This window comes from Epinephelus fuscoguttatus, linkage group LG8 (genome assembly GCF_011397635.1).
Source record: "Epinephelus fuscoguttatus linkage group LG8, E.fuscoguttatus.final_Chr_v1".
Classification (NCBI taxonomy): Eukaryota; Metazoa; Chordata; class Actinopteri; order Perciformes; family Serranidae; genus Epinephelus; species Epinephelus fuscoguttatus.
Window position 1 is genome coordinate 14,634,706 of NC_064759.1, and position 18,556 is coordinate 14,653,261.

At 40.5% G+C, this 18,556-nt stretch overlaps 1 protein-coding gene across 3 annotated transcripts in view; it reads left to right on the top strand.

Annotated features, from left to right (window-relative positions):
- The window catches only part of ttyh1 (tweety family member 1), a 30,348-nt gene that overhangs the window by 1,294 nt on the left and 10,498 nt on the right, over positions 1–18,556 (top strand). For all 3 annotated transcript variants that reach the window (XM_049584735.1, XM_049584737.1, XM_049584736.1), the window contains exons 2-5: positions 3,339–3,504; positions 4,992–5,221; positions 9,630–9,741; positions 12,493–12,827. In XM_049584735.1, the coding sequence (XP_049440692.1) occupies positions 3,370–3,504; positions 4,992–5,221; positions 9,630–9,741; positions 12,493–12,827 (812 nt within the window). In that variant the 5' untranslated portion in view covers positions 3,339–3,369. The remainder of the gene's footprint in view (positions 1–3,338; positions 3,505–4,991; positions 5,222–9,629; positions 9,742–12,492; positions 12,828–18,556) is intronic.

Below are 18,556 nucleotides of genomic sequence, written 5' to 3' on the forward strand. Positions count from 1 at the left end.
CACCGACTGAGCTCAAAATCACATTTATTTGGCTTCAGTTATGCAATGGTAACAGGCATGATAACAAGCTGGCAGGAGACATCACGTCAACTTGAGGCTTCCTATCTGTGACAACTGCTGAGTAACTGCTGCTCCAGAGGACTGTGACCCCCCCACCCCCCCCACCCCCCTCCTCGCCCCCATCAGCACCTCATTAGGTTGCCTCAATAACTTTCTGGGTTGCAGGGGAGTCCTACCTGAACTTTGACCTGGTGTCCGTCACCACTGTGCGTTTCTTCTTCATGCATCTAGAATTGATTTAGTGTGAGAAGTGATGTCAAAGTAAGACAGATAAGCTGCTGTCATGCTGGTCATTTCTTTGTCTGTGTAATAATTGTGGGGTTTATATGGTGTAGTCTGCGTCCTATTAGCTTCACAGTGAAAATCATTATTAGTGCAGTTTGCCGTCCATCAAAGGAAATGCTTTTCTATATTGACCCACTTTAATGGTGGCGGTGATCACAACAGGTAGACTGATTCTCCTTTAATTGTGGAATTGGCCCTTCACTTGATTATTATGCCTCTCAAAAAGCTTTCACCCCATCCAGAGTCTGATAAATGCACCTCATAGACCTGCCTCACAGCTCTTGTAATACATCTAATCTAATAAAGTCACTCAAGATAAATGGTCATGAAGGAATGCATAAACACAACAGTCTGTTTACACTGCTGATGTGTGGTGGACGGATGCAACTCCTCGCAGCGTGTGTAAACCATTATGTTCAGCGCAGTTTTAATAAGGGAAATGGAGTGTTGGCAATGATTTGATTTGTGACAGTTGGGCTGCTGGAACCATTAAGGTGAACAGGCTTATTGTAATGGGCTTACAGCGGCCCTGTCTGGCCTGTGGGCGAGCTGTTAACTTGTTCTGAGCCATAAACGCCCCAAATCTGAATGGGGAAATTGTCTGGCGTTGAATGTGACATGTGGCTAAATTTAAACTTTTATCATGCCCAGTATTAACCCAATTATGTGCAGTGGGTTGTGAATCAATGGGGATAGTAAAGAGCCTCAGCAGTGTGGAATACTGTGCCGATTGAAAGTTGTGTAACATCTGCGTTGAAAGATAATAAAAGCCTTTCATTCAGAATCTATCTGACATTACTGGATCCTGTTAGAATCAAATGCAGAATAGTATCTGCCTGTAATATCAGCATTGAGCTCAGCTGTATAACCCTTTGTATTTTAGTATTGTAGCCGTTGTTGTGAATGCCTCTGCTCTGTTCCCCCTCTCCTGAGCTGTCTTAAAACACTCCTTTCTTAAACAGTAAAGCTCTGATGGTCTCTTAATCTGGGCAGCCGGTATCAGAAGCCTACCAGGCTCCCGTCTCGCCCTCTGTTCCCCCTCTGCTCTGTCATTGTAATGAGGATTCCAGTGTATGTTTTGGCTAACCGGATTTGCCCTTTGTATTTACCCTACTTTCTCCCTCTTGGCCGGCTTTAGTGAGCAGTGGCTGACGATGCAGTCAAATATATCGCTCTATGTATGATAGTCCTCTTGATGCTATGTATAATATTCCTCTCCTGCATATACTCGACCAAGAAGACCTCTTCAAAGACACCATATATCCCCTATATAATCCATGCTGCTCCTATAGCAGATACCCTTTTCATAAGGTCGGAGAGGTCGGTGTATCAGCCATTTGTTACATATAGTCATGTAATCTCTCTGTGTTCAAGGCAGAAAGCGCTCACGCTGCTGCTAACGATTATTATTCATCTGTTGATACGTTTTTCAGTTAGTCGATAAATTTGTGCTACGTATGGTCAAAAATTGTTAAGAAACAGCATCTGGCAACGTGTCCAGGGCCCAAGGTTACATCTTGAAATTGAATTATTTGTCCGACCAACAGTGTGAAAACCTAAATCTATCCAATTTAACAGTAGGGCTGAATGATTTGGAAAAAATATCTAATTGTGATTATTTTTGACTTATAATGCTATTGCAATATGATGAAGGTTGTAATGGTTTACTGTGAAAACCGTATGCCGTGGTATGAAAATTGACAGTTATCATATTGTATACATTTGCTTATCTATGGTTTTGAAAAAAAAAATGCAATTGAACGTACAGTTTCATCACATGTGCATCTCCTTTCTTCCTTTACTGCATGTCAGACTTTTTACACATACTGCCATAACAAAATGGTGTCAAGTCTCTTCCTTTAAGGGTCATTTCAACTGATAATAATAATTGTGTAATGTCATGCATCATGATACAATGATGCCACGAATCTTAAATATTTTGACTGTTATCTTAGGGTGAATGAAAAACTTACACCGTTGTTACCCTAGGTGTGGGGTGTTTTTTTGTTTGTTTGTTTTTTTGTTAGTATCTGTGCCAGGCAGATTTTTTTTTAAGTCCGTGGAATATTGTTTACAGGCTGGGACATCTCTGCAGCACCACAATACTTTATTAAACATTTATATTTTGCCTTTAACATTTATTGCGCCTCCTGAAATTTGGATCTCGCACTAGTCCATATTGTGATTTTCGATAAAATTCCTATTAATTCAGCCCTGTTTAAGATAATATCAAACAAAGAAAATAATTTTGCTTGCTTAAATGATTAACTGAATTGCTGGATATTTATTTTCTGTAGATGGTCTGACTAAACAATTAATTGACACAATGTTTGAGCTCTGAACACATCACATGCTCAACAAAAAAAGTGTTTTCTGTCTCAAAAATGATAAACTAAAGATTGGGACAGGTAAAGCTTGTAACAAGTTTATTCATTCATGTTTAGTTTAATTTATCTGATATGGACATCACAATAGCATTAAAATCGTACATATATGCACAAGAACCAGATGTGCTGTGTTTAGTGTTTGTAGTGAAATGTTAATTTGCAACAGGAGGCATTTTAAAAGTTAAATTAGTAAAAAAAAAAAAAAAAAAAAAGAATACATTTGCAAATACACTGACGAACCCATACACAGATATACGTCCGCACAAAATACACAAGGAACTGATTTAACATCAGTAAAGCCATAAATCAAAAACCAGAACAGCACACTTACTTCAGCCTCTACTCTGAGTGAGTTGAAGTGCTTTACACTCCCAAGAGCATGTTTCAGGTAACTATGGCTGACATTTTGACCCTTACTTTGCTCAGGTGATTTCTGTTCATAAACTGTCTCCACTGAGCCTGAATGGAGGAGGGACACAGCAGCTGTAGAGCTCGCAGTGACCTCCTCTCTCAGGAAGTCCTTCACCCTTTCTCCCCCTCTCTCCTCTGCTCTTACCTCACCTCACATCCTGGTTGCTCTGACCCTTCCTTCCTTCCCTCCCGCAGGGTGGAGGAGGGGGACCAGTGGCAGTAGAAAATGGCTGCCATGACAACGGTGCCCAGCTATACCCCCTCACTGTGGGTGAGAATGTGTCACGCCCTCCCCCGGCTGGACCTCACCATGCAGATGAAGGACAACATCTTTGTCCCCGACAGCTGGGAGTACCAGCAGGTAACCGACACCTGCCACACCACATGCTGCACTGTAACCGTCCAATCTGAGGCGCCACGTTGCATAATCATTACAGCCCTGTTGCTCCATTTGTAGTTCTAAATGTTCAGGTATGTTCTGCTACAATTAAGCGACTGCTTGATGGGCAGTTTGCTTGACATCAGACTTTAAATTGCTCCATAAACCCCTGAATTATGATGGCATTTACAGACCTTTAAAACACCTCTTCATGCCAGCTCATTGACCTAATTATTGGTGGGAAGATTGCACTAGACCCCTCCAAGAGACCCTTAGCTCATCACATCAATCTACATTTTCTACCTTGCTTTAGATGTTGCAGTGCTCCTCTAAACTGTCACCCGCACCTCTGCCTCTGTGCATGCAAACTGTAGATATTTTATTGCTGTCGGGGAGCGCGTGGTCCTGTAGCAGGTTTCCACAGCTGCTGCTGCCTGCACGTTCCTGCGCTGTGCAGGTTCTGCTGCAAAATGGCAAGGTTTCATCCTTCGTCTCCTTCAACAGGCTCTCATACAAAACGCTCCAGCCAGCCAGCAGTGTCTCACAGTGCGTGTTTGTGACTTCTCTGCGGTACAAAGAGGAGGAGGAGGAGGAGGGGACACACACACAAATTATCCTGCAGAACAGAAAGACAAAAGAGACTGAAAGTGCTCCGAGAGGGAGAATGAGAGAGGGAATGAGTAATGCGAGGAGGTTGCTGAACACAAGACCGGGCAGAGAGAGAGAGAGAGAAATAGAGAGTGGGAGTGAGAGAGAGTGGCAGTGAATGTATTTAAGTAGGTCACAGATTATTAATAGAGATTCAGTGGTGTGGATAGAAAGAAAGAGAGGGGAGAGAGTGGGGGAGAGAGCGGGAGTGGGAGCGAGGGAGAGTGTGGGGAAAAAGGGGTTGGGTGGAGAGGAGCGATGGGGAGGGGCTTTGGAGAGCAGGAGGTGAGACGGAGGGAAGGTGGAGGAATGGGGAGTGACAGACGGGCAGATGGATGAAGGATAATACTGTAGATATGTGTCGGAGCAAAACGCGTTTCAGTAATGTTGACTTTGTGACATGGAGTCTGATCGAAAGCAGAGTCTGATATGGCTTAGTGACATTAATATTCACTGTGGTGCAGATCAGGGGTTGATGGGTTAAAGCCTTTGGAATAAGTATAAACTGATCAAGAGTCAAATTAATTGCGTTAAATTTGCCTCTCTGATAGTGTATGTTTACATATAGTGTGTATATCTGCGTCCTTGATTTTTGCTGCCTCTCGAAGCACACAGTTTATATTCTCATACCTTTTTAATCACCATCTCCTGCTGCTTAATGGGGGCGGGACAATGTGACAAGCCATGGAATTTAACAGGATTAGTTGGTATTTTACTCTCTCAAATGGCTCGTCTCCACTTGTAAAAATGGAATTAAAGTGCCATTTTTCACATCCACTGACTCATACCTTTCTCCTCCTCCTCTTCCTCTTCTCTCCCAGACTCTGCTGGTTCTGTCCAGTTTATCAGCCATCGCTCTCGTCATCTCCCTCTTGGTGGTCCTCTCCTTCCTCATACACTACTGCTGCTGTCACCGTGGTGACCGGAGCGAGGGCTCGGAGGAGGAGGAAGAGGATGAAGATGCCAGCACAGGTCACGGTTACAGCGGGAAGAAAGGGCGGGGCATCTGCTGCGTCACGTGGGTGGCAGTAGCGGCTGTCACGCTGTGCTGGTGAGAATGAGGATCCAGACGTCATTATCAACCACACAGCTTTTATTCATTTTAAAACAACAAACCCAAATTGCCTTTTAGCAGTGGTGGGAGAATTATTCCGATCTTTTTCTTCCTGCATTTAAAATCTTACTTCAAAGTGTTGTATGTAACTCTGGAGAAGGAGAGGTGATTGTTGAGGTCGCCAAATACAAATGCTTTGAGTTAATGGTTTGATCCGGCTGCCAGCTATTTTACAGATTATGATTTTACGATCTTTTAGAATATGATACATTGCAGTAGTATAAATAATCCAGCAGGATATAAAGCAGTCAACCAGCTGCACTTCAATCAGCAACAGCTATGACAGTATCACAGTTACAGGATCCATTTGTGATATTTAAAGTACAGCCTTGCTGATGGACTTTAACTCAGAGTATTTTCATATTGTAGTATATCTAAGGTCTGAATTATTCTTCCACCACTTATTACCACCACTTATTATTAGCTTGTTAACACTGATGCATCAGAGCATAAGTAGCATTTTAGTGTTTGATAGCTGGCCAGCTAGGTTTAAGTTTAATCTGGTGGTTCCCTAGTTAGGGCTCAGCCCCGCCCACTGGGTCATGAGATAAATCTGAGGGGATGTGAGATGATTAATGGTGTAGGCAAGACGATAAAACAAAGTAGTGATACACAAATCTGTATTCATGTGTTGAACTTCTTTGCTTTTGACGTGAAATATTGGAATATTTTACCTTCTTGAGCGTAAAGAAAGAGTAATTTATAGTAATTGCCGAGCATTTTGGGAAAGTTAAACAATAAAATCAGGAGTCATGTCTCGACCGTAGCTGGAGCCAGTACCTGGTTAGCTTAGCTTAGCTTAGCATAAAAACTGGAAACAGAGGGGAACAGCTAGCCGAGCTCTGTCAAAAGGTAGGAAAGCCTCCTAACAACACCTTTAAAGCTCACTAAGTAACACTTATTTTTACTGTGTTACTTTTGGACAGAGCCAGGCTAGCTCTTTCCCACTGTTTCAGGTCTTTATGCTAAGCTGTGCTAAGCTAAGCTAAGCTGTAGCTTCGTATTGACCCTACAGACACAACAGTGGCATTGCTCTTCTCGTCTATTTCTTCATAATAAGCATATTTATAAATGAAAGGGAGAAAAAAAAAATTAAAGGGAGAATTCAGCAAAAGAGTCAAAAGTAAAAAAAATCTTGGAAACCACTAGTTTAAAGGTTCTGTATATGACATTCAGAGCACTAATGCAGCAGCAAATCACTATTTGCTATGTGATGATATAGTGGAGCGATGGCGTCCTGAGCAGAGAATGAAGTCACGCTTCCTCTGTGTATTTTGTTATACCAACTTCTCTGATCTGTATTGTGGTAGACAATCTGGCCATACGCGCATCCTAGTGCATTTGAGTCCCTGTGTGTGTATCTCAATGGCTAGCTAATTGCCCCCACTTTACAATGTCGTCATATGGCAATCACAGCTGATGACCAGTGTTGGGGTCGTTATTCAAATAAAGTAATGTATTACACATTAGTTGTTACTTTTAAAAGTAAAAGAGTTTGGCTTCATTACACCTCATAGCACAAATAATAATGGCATCAAAATAATATATCAGTAGGCCTAAAGAAAATAATGTAAGAGACGAGCCTTGCTTACACCATTAGATGATAAAAGACTTAAAGGGGGAAAAACAACTTTAAATGGTGTATGAATGGTATTTAATGGGCCTTGTAGTAGACTAGTCCAGCTTATTTGATGTGTTAACACTTAAGCAGCTGTTAAACCTCATAAGGAGGAGATCCTAAAATCATTTTTAGACAACTTTTTCCTCCTTGGAGTTGGGACAAGACTGAAAAGCCTCTTCACAGGCACGCTTGATGATGTTGCTGTTGTCAACACTTTTCATTTTATTCCATCCACAGATAATTGAAGACTTGGTCTAATGCAAGTAACGACATACTTGTTTGATTATTAACTGTAATGTGATTACAGAATTAAGAACAGTAACATGTTACCTTACTGCTTCACTGACAAATATAATTTGATTACAGAAACACGTTACTGTAATGCTACTTAGTCATTTCTGTAATGCTACTGTAACGCCTTACACCCAACACTGCTGATAATACTGTCCCGATCTCAAGTGGTGGAATGGCGACACAGAGTGACCGATAGCTCTATTAGCACTGTTGCTGTTGTTAGTGCTGTTAAGGTAGCTGCTAGCCACCAGCTCATCACCTCCATGTTGAGAAACGTGTGCAGGTAACCCCGGCTCTGACTCTGAATCATAGATATGCTCTGAATGTCACGTACAGCTCCTTTAATCTTTAAAAGTGAACTGCTTTTCATAAACTTATCTTGTGTTTTTTTGGTAAAACCTTAACTGTAAAGTAACAAGTAACTAGCTGTCAGATAAATGCATCACAAAGTCCATTATTTCCCTCTGAATTGTTGAAGTATAAAGTAACGTATGCTAGAAATACAAGTAAACAAAGTTACAAGTACCTTAAGGCTTTGCGTAAAGGGACAGTTCACCCCCAAATCAAAAACACATTTTGTTCCTCTTACTTTTAGTGGTATTTAAGATTGTTTTGGTGTGAGTTGCAGAGTGTTGGAGATATCGGCCGTAGAGATGTCTGCATTCTCTCAAATATTATGGAACTCATGGATGAGCCTCTTGTCCATGAGGAGATGCATGCTTCCTTCTGCGTAGTGATGTGGTTAGTTCTTACATGAAACCGCTCACAGCAAGGTCTGTGGATTATCTTGAGTAACCAGGTCATGATTTCTGTAAAGAGACATTGCTGTTGAGTTTTTAAAATGTATTTTTTGGCACTTTGAGCACCACAAGCTGAGTGCCATCTAGTTCCATTATATTTGACAGAAGGCAGACATCTCTACAGCCGATATCTCCAATACTAAACTAGTAAAAAACTAAACTCACACTAAAAATATCTAGACTGATAAATAGCACTCAGATAAAAGGAGAAATGTGTACTTTTGATTTTGGGGTGAACTGTCCCTTTAAGTAAAAGTACTTTTAATTGGAACAGCACCAAGGCTGTGAATCACAAGTTGTCATCCTCGCCATCGTCATGTGCTTTTTAGTCTGTCACACAGTCACCAATGTCACTGGAGAGGGGAGGAGGCCCAGATGACAGCTGATGGTCACGTTAAGTTGCTGTTTACCGACCACAGGCCTGTGACAGCTCTGTGCGTGTTAGTTAGTGTGTGTATTTCAGCTGTTTCCTCATCACTGTGTGCGTGGGGATGATCTCAGCTCGCCCACCAGCAGTCATTTACCCACCGGTGTTCCCCTCAGATCTGGTGACCATGCAGTCATCAAGTCAGTACATTCCGTATGTACATTATGTAGAAATTGTGCTTGACATCTGTCCAGGACACTTTGGTGTAGTGGAAGTCACTGAGGGGAAGCTCGGCTGCCCGTCAGACCTTTTAAATCTAAAGCTAGAGGCGCAGCTGTGTGCTGTGATAAAATTATAGTGCAATTTAATGCTTCAGCAGTGCTTGTTATTATATTCCAGTCCATTCCCCGTGAGGTTATATGTACTGAGACTGTATTGTTATATCACAGAACATAATGTACCGGGGATCTGATTTCAGTTGTCATAATGATGTCGTCATATACAGACTGTAGGTTGATGCGGCTCGTGTCTCCCCCTTATGGCTCGTAATGTAATGTAATGTACCCGTCTCCTCCTCTGATGCTCCGCACAAGGACTTCCTGCGCTAGACAGGATGAAAAAATAATGCAGCAGTTTACCTCTTGAAAATATTTCATGTGACACCCTTTCCTCCAGATGGTGGCCCTTTTGTCACAAGTACAAAAAACAGTCATTTGAAATGCAGCTGCATTAGACAGCGTTCACATTTGGCAGCTTGAAATGCAAAGCACACACAGACGCAGACACACATTCCTCCTTTTCCCTTTCCCCCTGCTTTCTAATCTGGGTCACATACTTTGTGGGAGATTGGGTCATACCATTCCTCTCGGGTTTGAGGGGATTTGACGAACATCTGGCCCGAGCCTTAATCTGAATATTTGAATAACAGAAAGATGTGTAAACATGTCGCTATGTTTAACATTTCGAATATTTTCCTTGCTGAAGCTTAACTGTGCAGTATAAAGAGTCAGCTTTTTTTCTCCCATCATCTGTTTATTCCTTCCCTTGCGCTCCACTGTTGGTATGCTCATCCAGAGCACACATATCCCATCCTCTCCAGCTCTATCTCCTTGTGTCACATTCATTTAAAATGTACATACACACTGAATTAAACATCACATTTATGCCACTGCTATCTGTTCTACTACACCCCTCTCCCTCGCACACACATGCACACACCTTCCCACAATGTTTTCATGTTGCCTTTTTTCTCTCCCTTTGCAGTGTTGCCATAGGCATCGGTTTCTATGGCAACAGCGAGGCTAATGATGGGATGTATCAGTTGACCTCGTCTCTTCTCACAGCCAATTATACGCTAGCTTCCATCGATCTGCTGGTGAGTGCTGCAAGTCAGCGAGTAAACTGTCATGCAGAATACCTAACCTGTGTGTGTGCGTGTGTGTATGTGTGTGCACATGTGTGTGAGAGAGAGAGAGTGTGGTCTGCAGAGAGAGGGAAAGAAAATCAGATACAAACTTGTGTTTTTATCGATCTCCCTGTGGTCAGACAGTGGTTTATGTGTCAGACTGCCAAATGTCCTCTTCCCTTTGCAGAAGATGCAGGTCAGGAGAGCTACTGTAATATGGATAACAATATAAATCTGAGTTAATCGGTTCCGCTCATGTCTGTTCATAAAATATAAACTACCATATCATTTATTAAAATTACAGCAGGAGGTCTTTGACCCTCATAAAGCAACAGCATTTGACCCATTTGAAAAGAGTGAACATTCAGAGAGTGGACAGAATCATATTTAGAGTCAGTTGATATTTAATTTAAACATTCATTCGCTAAAAGTGAAGAATAACACACATTTATCAAGAAACTTACTCCCACATGTAACTGGATGTTGTATCAGAGCAGGAATATCCCATCAGAGACAAAGATTTACCCCAGTGCTTCCTAAATTCTTTAAATGGCATCTCTAGTGACTTTGTTTTTCATGGCAGCAACATGCAGACATATGCAACCTTTTCAGCTGTAAACAAAACCATCAAACTCTATCAAATGATTTTATTCTAACAAAATAATAGAGCAAAAAAGAAAGCATTGTTTTAAAACATAAGAAACATATCAACAAATATTAAGTGAGATAAAAGGCCTGTCCTCAAACATGCTGTCGCTCAGTGAAAAAGAGGTCAGCGATTTACGTTCTGTCTTGCTGTGCAGATGTACAAATGAGTGTTAAACTAAAAAAGATAAATTGCACAAATGAAGTCATGCACTGATTTTGTTTTTTGTTTAAATTTATACTATACAGGCAGCGTCGGATGCTGCATGTGTCGCCAGCAACAGTGAAAGCAAATGGATTCACTCTTGTTGCTATATTTGCAGTTTTTTGGTGCTGTGTCGGCAATTTATGTAGCTTTCTCTTGGATGCATGCTGCTTGTGGTCTAGTACCTGGTCACTACCTTTTTATAAACCTGCGACCTCACCTGCGCTCTGTCACACACTTAGAGTGGGTTGTACGTGATGTTTAAGGGGGATTATTTTTGTATAAGTCTATATACGCCTTTTTTTTTAATGAAAATCCTGCATAGTGTATCTTTAACTCTTTTATCTGCTGATAGTTTTCTCTGGCAGATAATATGATGAGACGAGATGAGATAAGATAAAATAGGACAAGCCTTTATTGTCTCTGACATTCGAGAGAACACAGGTGACATGGACACGCACATGTACATCCATACACCCCAAGAGTATTGAACAATGCCCTCGACCAAGTAGTACACAGATGCCCTACCTAAAGCGACTGCACAAAATTATTGCATAAGTGCCCTACACATAGTACTTGCTCAGATGCCCTGAACAAGGTTATTTCACAGCAAATGCCCTACGTCACATTATGGCACGGATGTCCTACGCCAAAATATTACATATCCCTTCCCTCCCATCACACCCCTACACATACTCACAGCTCACAGTTCGCTCACCTGTACCTTCTGCCTGAGGCTATCAGCTCATACTCCTTATGAAGGATGTTATTTGGGTCAGTAGTGACAGACCTGGGGTTGAAATCCATTTCTTGGGTTTTCTTAACGTTATAATTGTGACATAGTAAACAGGGTTTTCAATACTATTTTATTGATGTTTAATGCTCTTTTTTCCACTTTTGAATTATGCAAATGAAAAATAAGCATGTGTTTAGAAATATACAGTAAGAAAATAAATAAAATAAGTAAATTTTGTGTCACACAGCACCCAGTGACCCACTGTGTGATCCAGTGATCAGGTGTTATAGAAATCCTTTCATTTTTTGCAGTATGTTATTCTGCAAAAACAGAATTTTTATGAACATTTTATTTGTGTGAAATCTTTAATATCACCAGGAGCCACTGAAATATAGAATTAACAGGAAGATGAATATATTTGTGATATGTAGTATTAGAAAAAGTATATGTACAGGAATGAAATAACACTGAGTTGTGAAGCAAAATGAAACCTCATCGGAGAGGAAAAGGAAATTCTGCTGCTGGTAGACGTGGTGTATCAGAGAAATTGTATGATTTGAAGAATTTAGTTTTTTAATATAGCGAGGGGCTTTACTGGAGTTGCATTGATTAGTATTAGTAATAACTGCACAGTATGCACACAGGGATGTGTGTACAGGGATGTAATAGATGGATAAGATATTAGATAATAAGATAAAGGACTCACAAAAAAGCAGCAGCTGCAAATAACAGACTTCAAACTGCTCCGTCCTGAATGTGACAGATAACAAATTATTCATCATGATTCATACAAAACAAAGGGAGCGTGTTCACTTCTCTCTCTGTACTGCAGCTTCTCTTGCAAACTTAAGTAAAAAAGAGATTTATCTAATCTCTTTCTAACTGAAAATGCTCTTTGAGTTAGTTAAGTCTGCAAGTAGGAGTAAAAGTAGAGAAGTTGTTCACTTGAAACTTGTGTTATACATTATGGGGGATGCATTAGCAGGCTGAGGACCTGAGCTGACCACAATCTTCTGCTCTTTATCTCCATAACACAGCCACTCTGAGCCAACCACCATTTTATGAGCATTGTCATCTCTATTTTGTGGTTTCCGTTACACTTAACTCCCCTTCACATTCTTCCTTCCTCTTCAAGATTTCAGACACAATTTCTGGGCTGCAGCTGTCCGTCTCTAGCCCCCTGACCTCGCTGGAGGAGCTCTTTACTGGCAGTAAACCCTTCCTGGTGTCGACGCGGAACTGTCGGAGGTTATCTGAGAATGTCATCAACCTCCTCTCCTCCATCTCCCTGGCTCGGTCCAGTCTGGACACAGGCCTGGGCAATGACAGTATCAGCGGGGCGTCCATCATACCTCTGACCCCGGTACCTCCCTCTGTGGCACCTACAGTGGTGCCTACCAGCAGCTTGATGCCCAGCCCCTTCTCACCTGGCTGGGCGGCCAACGCGCTGATGGTCAACGAGGACTACAGGTGAGGCTGCAGTCCAGATCTCAAACTTGATTTGAAAACGGACAAGTAGATGTTTAATTTGGATCAAACACACACTGGAAATAGATTTATTTTTTGAATTGAAATGAACTGCCCAGATTATAGAATATTTTTGACCAGTCATGCATATTGTTCTGTAGGGGAATTCACTACTCTTCAGTTTACTGCACTGTGCACCACCTGGGTCAGGTAGGGCTAGCTAGTGGTGCTGCTTATTTAGCAATTACTGCTAGAAACGCTGTCCTGACCCAACAGCTTTGGCGTGAAAACATTATGCCCACCCTCCGGTCCCCCCAAAGTAGTCTCGGTGAATAAGTTGCTCAGTTTTTAGCCCCAAACCCCCTTTAGCACTTAGCTCTCTTAGCTCCGTTAGCAGCGTCCGCACAGCTAGTAGTGCTAACATAGACAACAATGCTAAAGGGATTTTGCAGCTCAAAATGAAGCCACTTACTCACCGGGGGCTACTTGAGGGAAAAACCAGAGGGTGGCTAACATATTTCTGCAACACTAGGATGGTGTTACTAGCAGTAATCTTCGAATGAGCACTGCCGCTAGCTAGCTCCCACCCAGGTGGTGCACAGTGCAGAGCAGCCAAGGCTAACGTTAGCTAACCAGTGGAGACCGCAGAGTTGGCATTGGACACTTAGTTTCCACAAAACATTAAAATTTCACCACCTCTAAATGGACAGTGTTTTAAAATGTGGCTCTAAAGCTCACTAAGTTAATGGAGCACTGGAGCAAAAAGAAAGGCCTCATGTGTTTGACGTCATTTTGTGTTTTGTTTTTTTTTTTCTTTTCCTAAAATTGAACTGGTTAGTTCATCAAAATCAAAATTAACCTTAACTTAATTCCCTAGTCTGTATCTTGTTGTGTATTTCAGATGAATCAACACATATTTAGATACATGGCCCATAATCAAGGGGGTAGGATTCATTTGAACATTGGAGGGGGACGCATATAAAATGAAGGGTTTGGGGGTCCTCCAGCAGAAAATTTAGAACATCAAACACCTCATTTCCTGCATTCTGGTGAATGTTTATGCACCGATTTGTACCTTTTCTGCACCAATTTATGGTGTAAATGTCTTTAATTTATCGCCTAATAATGCAAAAATATCATACTTGTTAACAGGAAGTTCACAAATCAACACACTTTATATACACAAACCAAGATTTCAGTTATAAATGAGCATTACATAACTAATGCAGTATTTTCTTGGCTTTAAATGGAGCAGGGTTGTTTTCAAACAGAAAAAAATTCCCTTTAATCACTACCAGATAACATTGTTCTTTCCAAGGAACTTCTGAGGAAAACTGTCCAGTAAAATAAAGTAGTACTGTAATATCCTTTTTTTGTTTGTAACCGCTTATCCTGTTCAGGCTCACGATGGTGCTGAAGCCAATATGACATTAGACGAGAGGTATGGTTCACCCTGGATAGGTCACCAGACTGTCACAGGCCCGACTCATAGAGACAGACAGTTACTGTGACATCATATTGATTAATCCCATATTCAACAAGATTTTATATTTTTGGTTGTTAATCAGCCACAATTAGTTTTAAGCAACTGAATTAAAAAAAGAAACATCCATATTTCCTAATTTTGCACATCATGCTTACAATCAGAAATACAGAAAATGTTTACCTCCACACCAACAATAGTAAACATTGGCAGTGACAGTCTTCCTGGGAAACAAGAGTAAAGCTCTCTCCCAGTTGGCCTTGATTGGTAGCTGTTCATGTTCTTTCTCTGTTTATAATCTGACCACCATCAGATAGCTCTGCTTATAAACGTATGTGTTCCTCTTGTGCAAGAAATGATGATTCTTTCAAAGCATGTTTTATGTTTCCAATAAAAATAGATGGCGTAACTCCATTCTTCTACTAACACAATCTGGATTCTTGAGCTTTCCACTTACAAACATACTTTACGCACTAATCCTGATCTGTCAGTTTTCCACTCCAGCGGTTTAACAATGTGGCTGTAAACATGGATTTACCCAGGTGGTCATAATATAACTTTTTACAGCTTGTTCAGCAGAAGCATCAAGGGTTAAAATACAACCAATCTATGGGTACATTTTAAAGGGATTAGAGTAAAAAGTATTTTTTTAAAGGAACCATTACATTTTATACCAGGCCCACTTCATCCGTTATCCAAGAATAACCACTGGCAACCATTTTCTTTGTCTTGGAGGATGGAAACTTAAGTAGCATCTAACACACATTCCCAGTCTGCTCATATAACCATTTCCTATTCTGGCTATGGATGGATTAATGAACGGGCCTACTTGGCAAAGGCCCAGGGCCCCAAAGAGTCAAGGGCCATTCTGGCCTTAACACAAAATGTCACTCAAATTAATTTGAATCAATCAGGAGGAGACTCAAAGGGACATCAAAGAGATATAAATCAACTACAAAGAGACACAATATGACAACAAAGAGACTCAAAAGACTACAAAGAGACACAAAATGACAACAGAGAGACTCAAAAGACTACAAAGAGACACAAAATGACTACAAAGAGACACAAAATGACCACAAAGCAGGGTTCCTACGCAAGTATGGAAATAAATCTGATCAATTTCCAGGTATTAAAAAGTATGGAAAATGAAAAATAAAGTATAGAAAAAATATTTATGTTTCCAGACTATTACCACTGTTCTAAAATACTGTTTTCTAAAATAGAAAATTAGGTATTTCCAAAAATAATTTAATCAATCTGGATCGTGTTTTATGCCGGGCCAAGCACAGTTTGTCTGAGGGCAAACGTCTCAGAAAACATACCGCCCCTTTTACCTGATTGACGAGTGGTATGTCCAGTCCACTGTCCCATGACAGCCCCAGCCCCCCAGTACCAAGTTTCACTCCAACACTGCACTGCACCTTCGACAAGAAGACGAGTTTCACGTGGTTCACAATGGGTAGATGCAAGTTTTTGGATGGATGGCTTTACTTGACAATACCGTATATAAATACTGGTTGGCCAAGGATTCCCAATTCACACACAGAGAGCTAGATGCAAGCTTGGTGTGAAATGGGATGACATCACGAACATGGGGGAGAAGGCGATTCTGAGCCACATGAAAGGAAAAAACACAAACGTCTCGTTATTGCATCACTTGCACCCAGAGTCCCAACCTTTTTGCCTCAGCCCAGACATTGAACTTACTTGAGTTTTTATTTGCATGCCATTATGATACTTGGCTACAATCGCCTATTAAGAATAATTAAATATGATGTGAAATATGATACACTGATATATTTACTCAGATGTCGCATATTTTCTGGGAAAAAAAAAAAACGCTGAGAAGTCTGGAAATTAGGGTATGGAAAAGTATGGAATTTTGAAATTCCAAATGTGTAGGAACCCTGACAAAGAGACACAAAATGACTACAAAGAGACACAAATGACTGCAAAGAGACACCAAATGACCACAGAGACATAAAGCAATTAAAAAGACACTCAAAGTGACCATAAAGAGACACAAAATGACCGTAAACAAAGACGTAAAGCAATTTAGAGACACTAAATGACCACAGATATAAAAAATGATCATAAAGATATACAAAATGACTACAAAGGGACACAAACTAATTACAAACTCTAAATGACTAAACAGAGATGTAAAGCAATTAAAAAGAGACTCAAAATGACCAATAAGAGGAACACAAGGACCACAAAGAGACACAAAGCAACTACAAACATACTCAAAATGGCTAAAAAGAGACACAAAGCAATTACAAAGAGATTCAAAATGACCACAAAGAGACACAAAATGACTTCAGAGAGACAGAATACAACTACAAAGAGACTTATATGACTATAAATAGGAGCAACAAACAACCACAGACACAAAAAAACTACAAAGTGACCAAAACAACCAACAAAAGGAGGCTAAACAACTACAAAATCTGTGTGTCTTGCTCCTGTGAAGGAGAGGTTGTGGGGCCTTTTGCAAATCTGAGACCAGGGCCCCATTGTCTCATGATCCACCCATGATTCTGACAAGTTAAAGTGTAAAACAAGCTGATTTGTAGGACTGTGCACATGAACCATCTGGTCCTGATCAGTTTCACAATTATCAACACTGCAGGCTGTTTATCAAAAATGACACACCCCTGCTCTCAGTGTTTGATTAAACTGTCCCAACCAGCCTTTCATAAATGTTGTATGTTTATTAAGATGGCTGGATTTGTTGAGGTAATGTAATTGAAACTTCTTTCAAAACCGCAGAATGTTCAGATGCATTATGGGCCACTGGGATGCTTTTACATTCCATATTGCCTAATAATAATATTAAAGTACTGCTTCCCATAAACTAACCGCACAGAGCACAGACAGACCATAAATGCATCCTTCCCCTTTAAACAGTGCGAGGTTATGTAAAGTTCAACCTCATCCTAACTTTACCACTTCCCTGATCTCATACAGCAGATCCTTGTGTCTCTTATCTCAAAGAGCAAATAAAGCTACTCAAGCTGACCAAAGACACACATTGAGTGTTTCATTTCTGTTTTATAGAGACATATCCCGGATCAGCAGCGCTAACTGAATCCCAATAATCTTATTACACTTCTCTGCAGTTTTAATTCTGGGAACAGTGGAACGAAAATAGCAAATTTTAATCCCAGATCAGGTGGAATAATCTGAATGTGATGAAAGAAACGCTGCATATTTTACTCATCACCCAAAACACACCAGCTAAGATGACAAATCAAAACTTAAATATGCAAGCTGCCCAGCTTAAGAAAAAGGAGACGAGCTGGTCGACATTTTAGCTCATATCTGTCAGCTACTAATTTAAAGTTTGTTTAAGGGAGTTTCCGTGAAGCGCTGTAAAGTTTAGTTGATTCAAAACACACCTAAAACACACTTTAAACATGACTTAATGGAGACAATTTCAAACACAAGTACACAAATTGGCTTCATTACAACTCGCAGCATTCACAGACAGACACATGTCTTTATCTGGACACATTTTCCCCACAAATATAACATGCTAACGTTATTAGCACAAGCCTATGGCATTTTACATTGTATAAATTAGCCTAGCAGCCGGCGGTCTTTTCCACTTCTCATATAAAACCAGGGACAACAGTAACATAACAAAGATAACGGTACATAATTTGGCTCCGTTACAGCTCACAAGGTTTATCGACAAAACAACTGTCTTATACTTAAAGTTTTTCAAACAAATACAACATGCTAACATTATAAGCACTTTACATTGTATGAATTAGCCTAGCAGCTAGCAGTCTTTTCCTTCTCTCATATAAAACCAGGGACAACAGCAGCATTTAGCAAAGGTAATGGCACACAATTTGGCGCCATTACAGCTCACAAGGTTCACAGACAAAACAACTGTCTTATACTAAACACATTTTCCAAACAAATACAACATGCTAACGTTATTAGCACAAGCCTATGGCATTTTACATTGTATAAATTAGCCTAGCAGCTGGCAATCTTTTCCTCTTCTCATATAAAACCAGGGACAACAGCAACATTTAACAAAGGTAACATTACATGATTTGGCTCCATTACAACTCACAGGGTCACTGGCAAAACAGCTGTCATGTTAAACATGTTTTCCAAACAACTACAACATGCTAATGTTATTAGCGCCAGCCTATGGCATTTTACATTGTATAATTTAGCCTAGTGACGAGCAGAGATTTCCGTTACTCATTCAAAGCCAGGATAAATC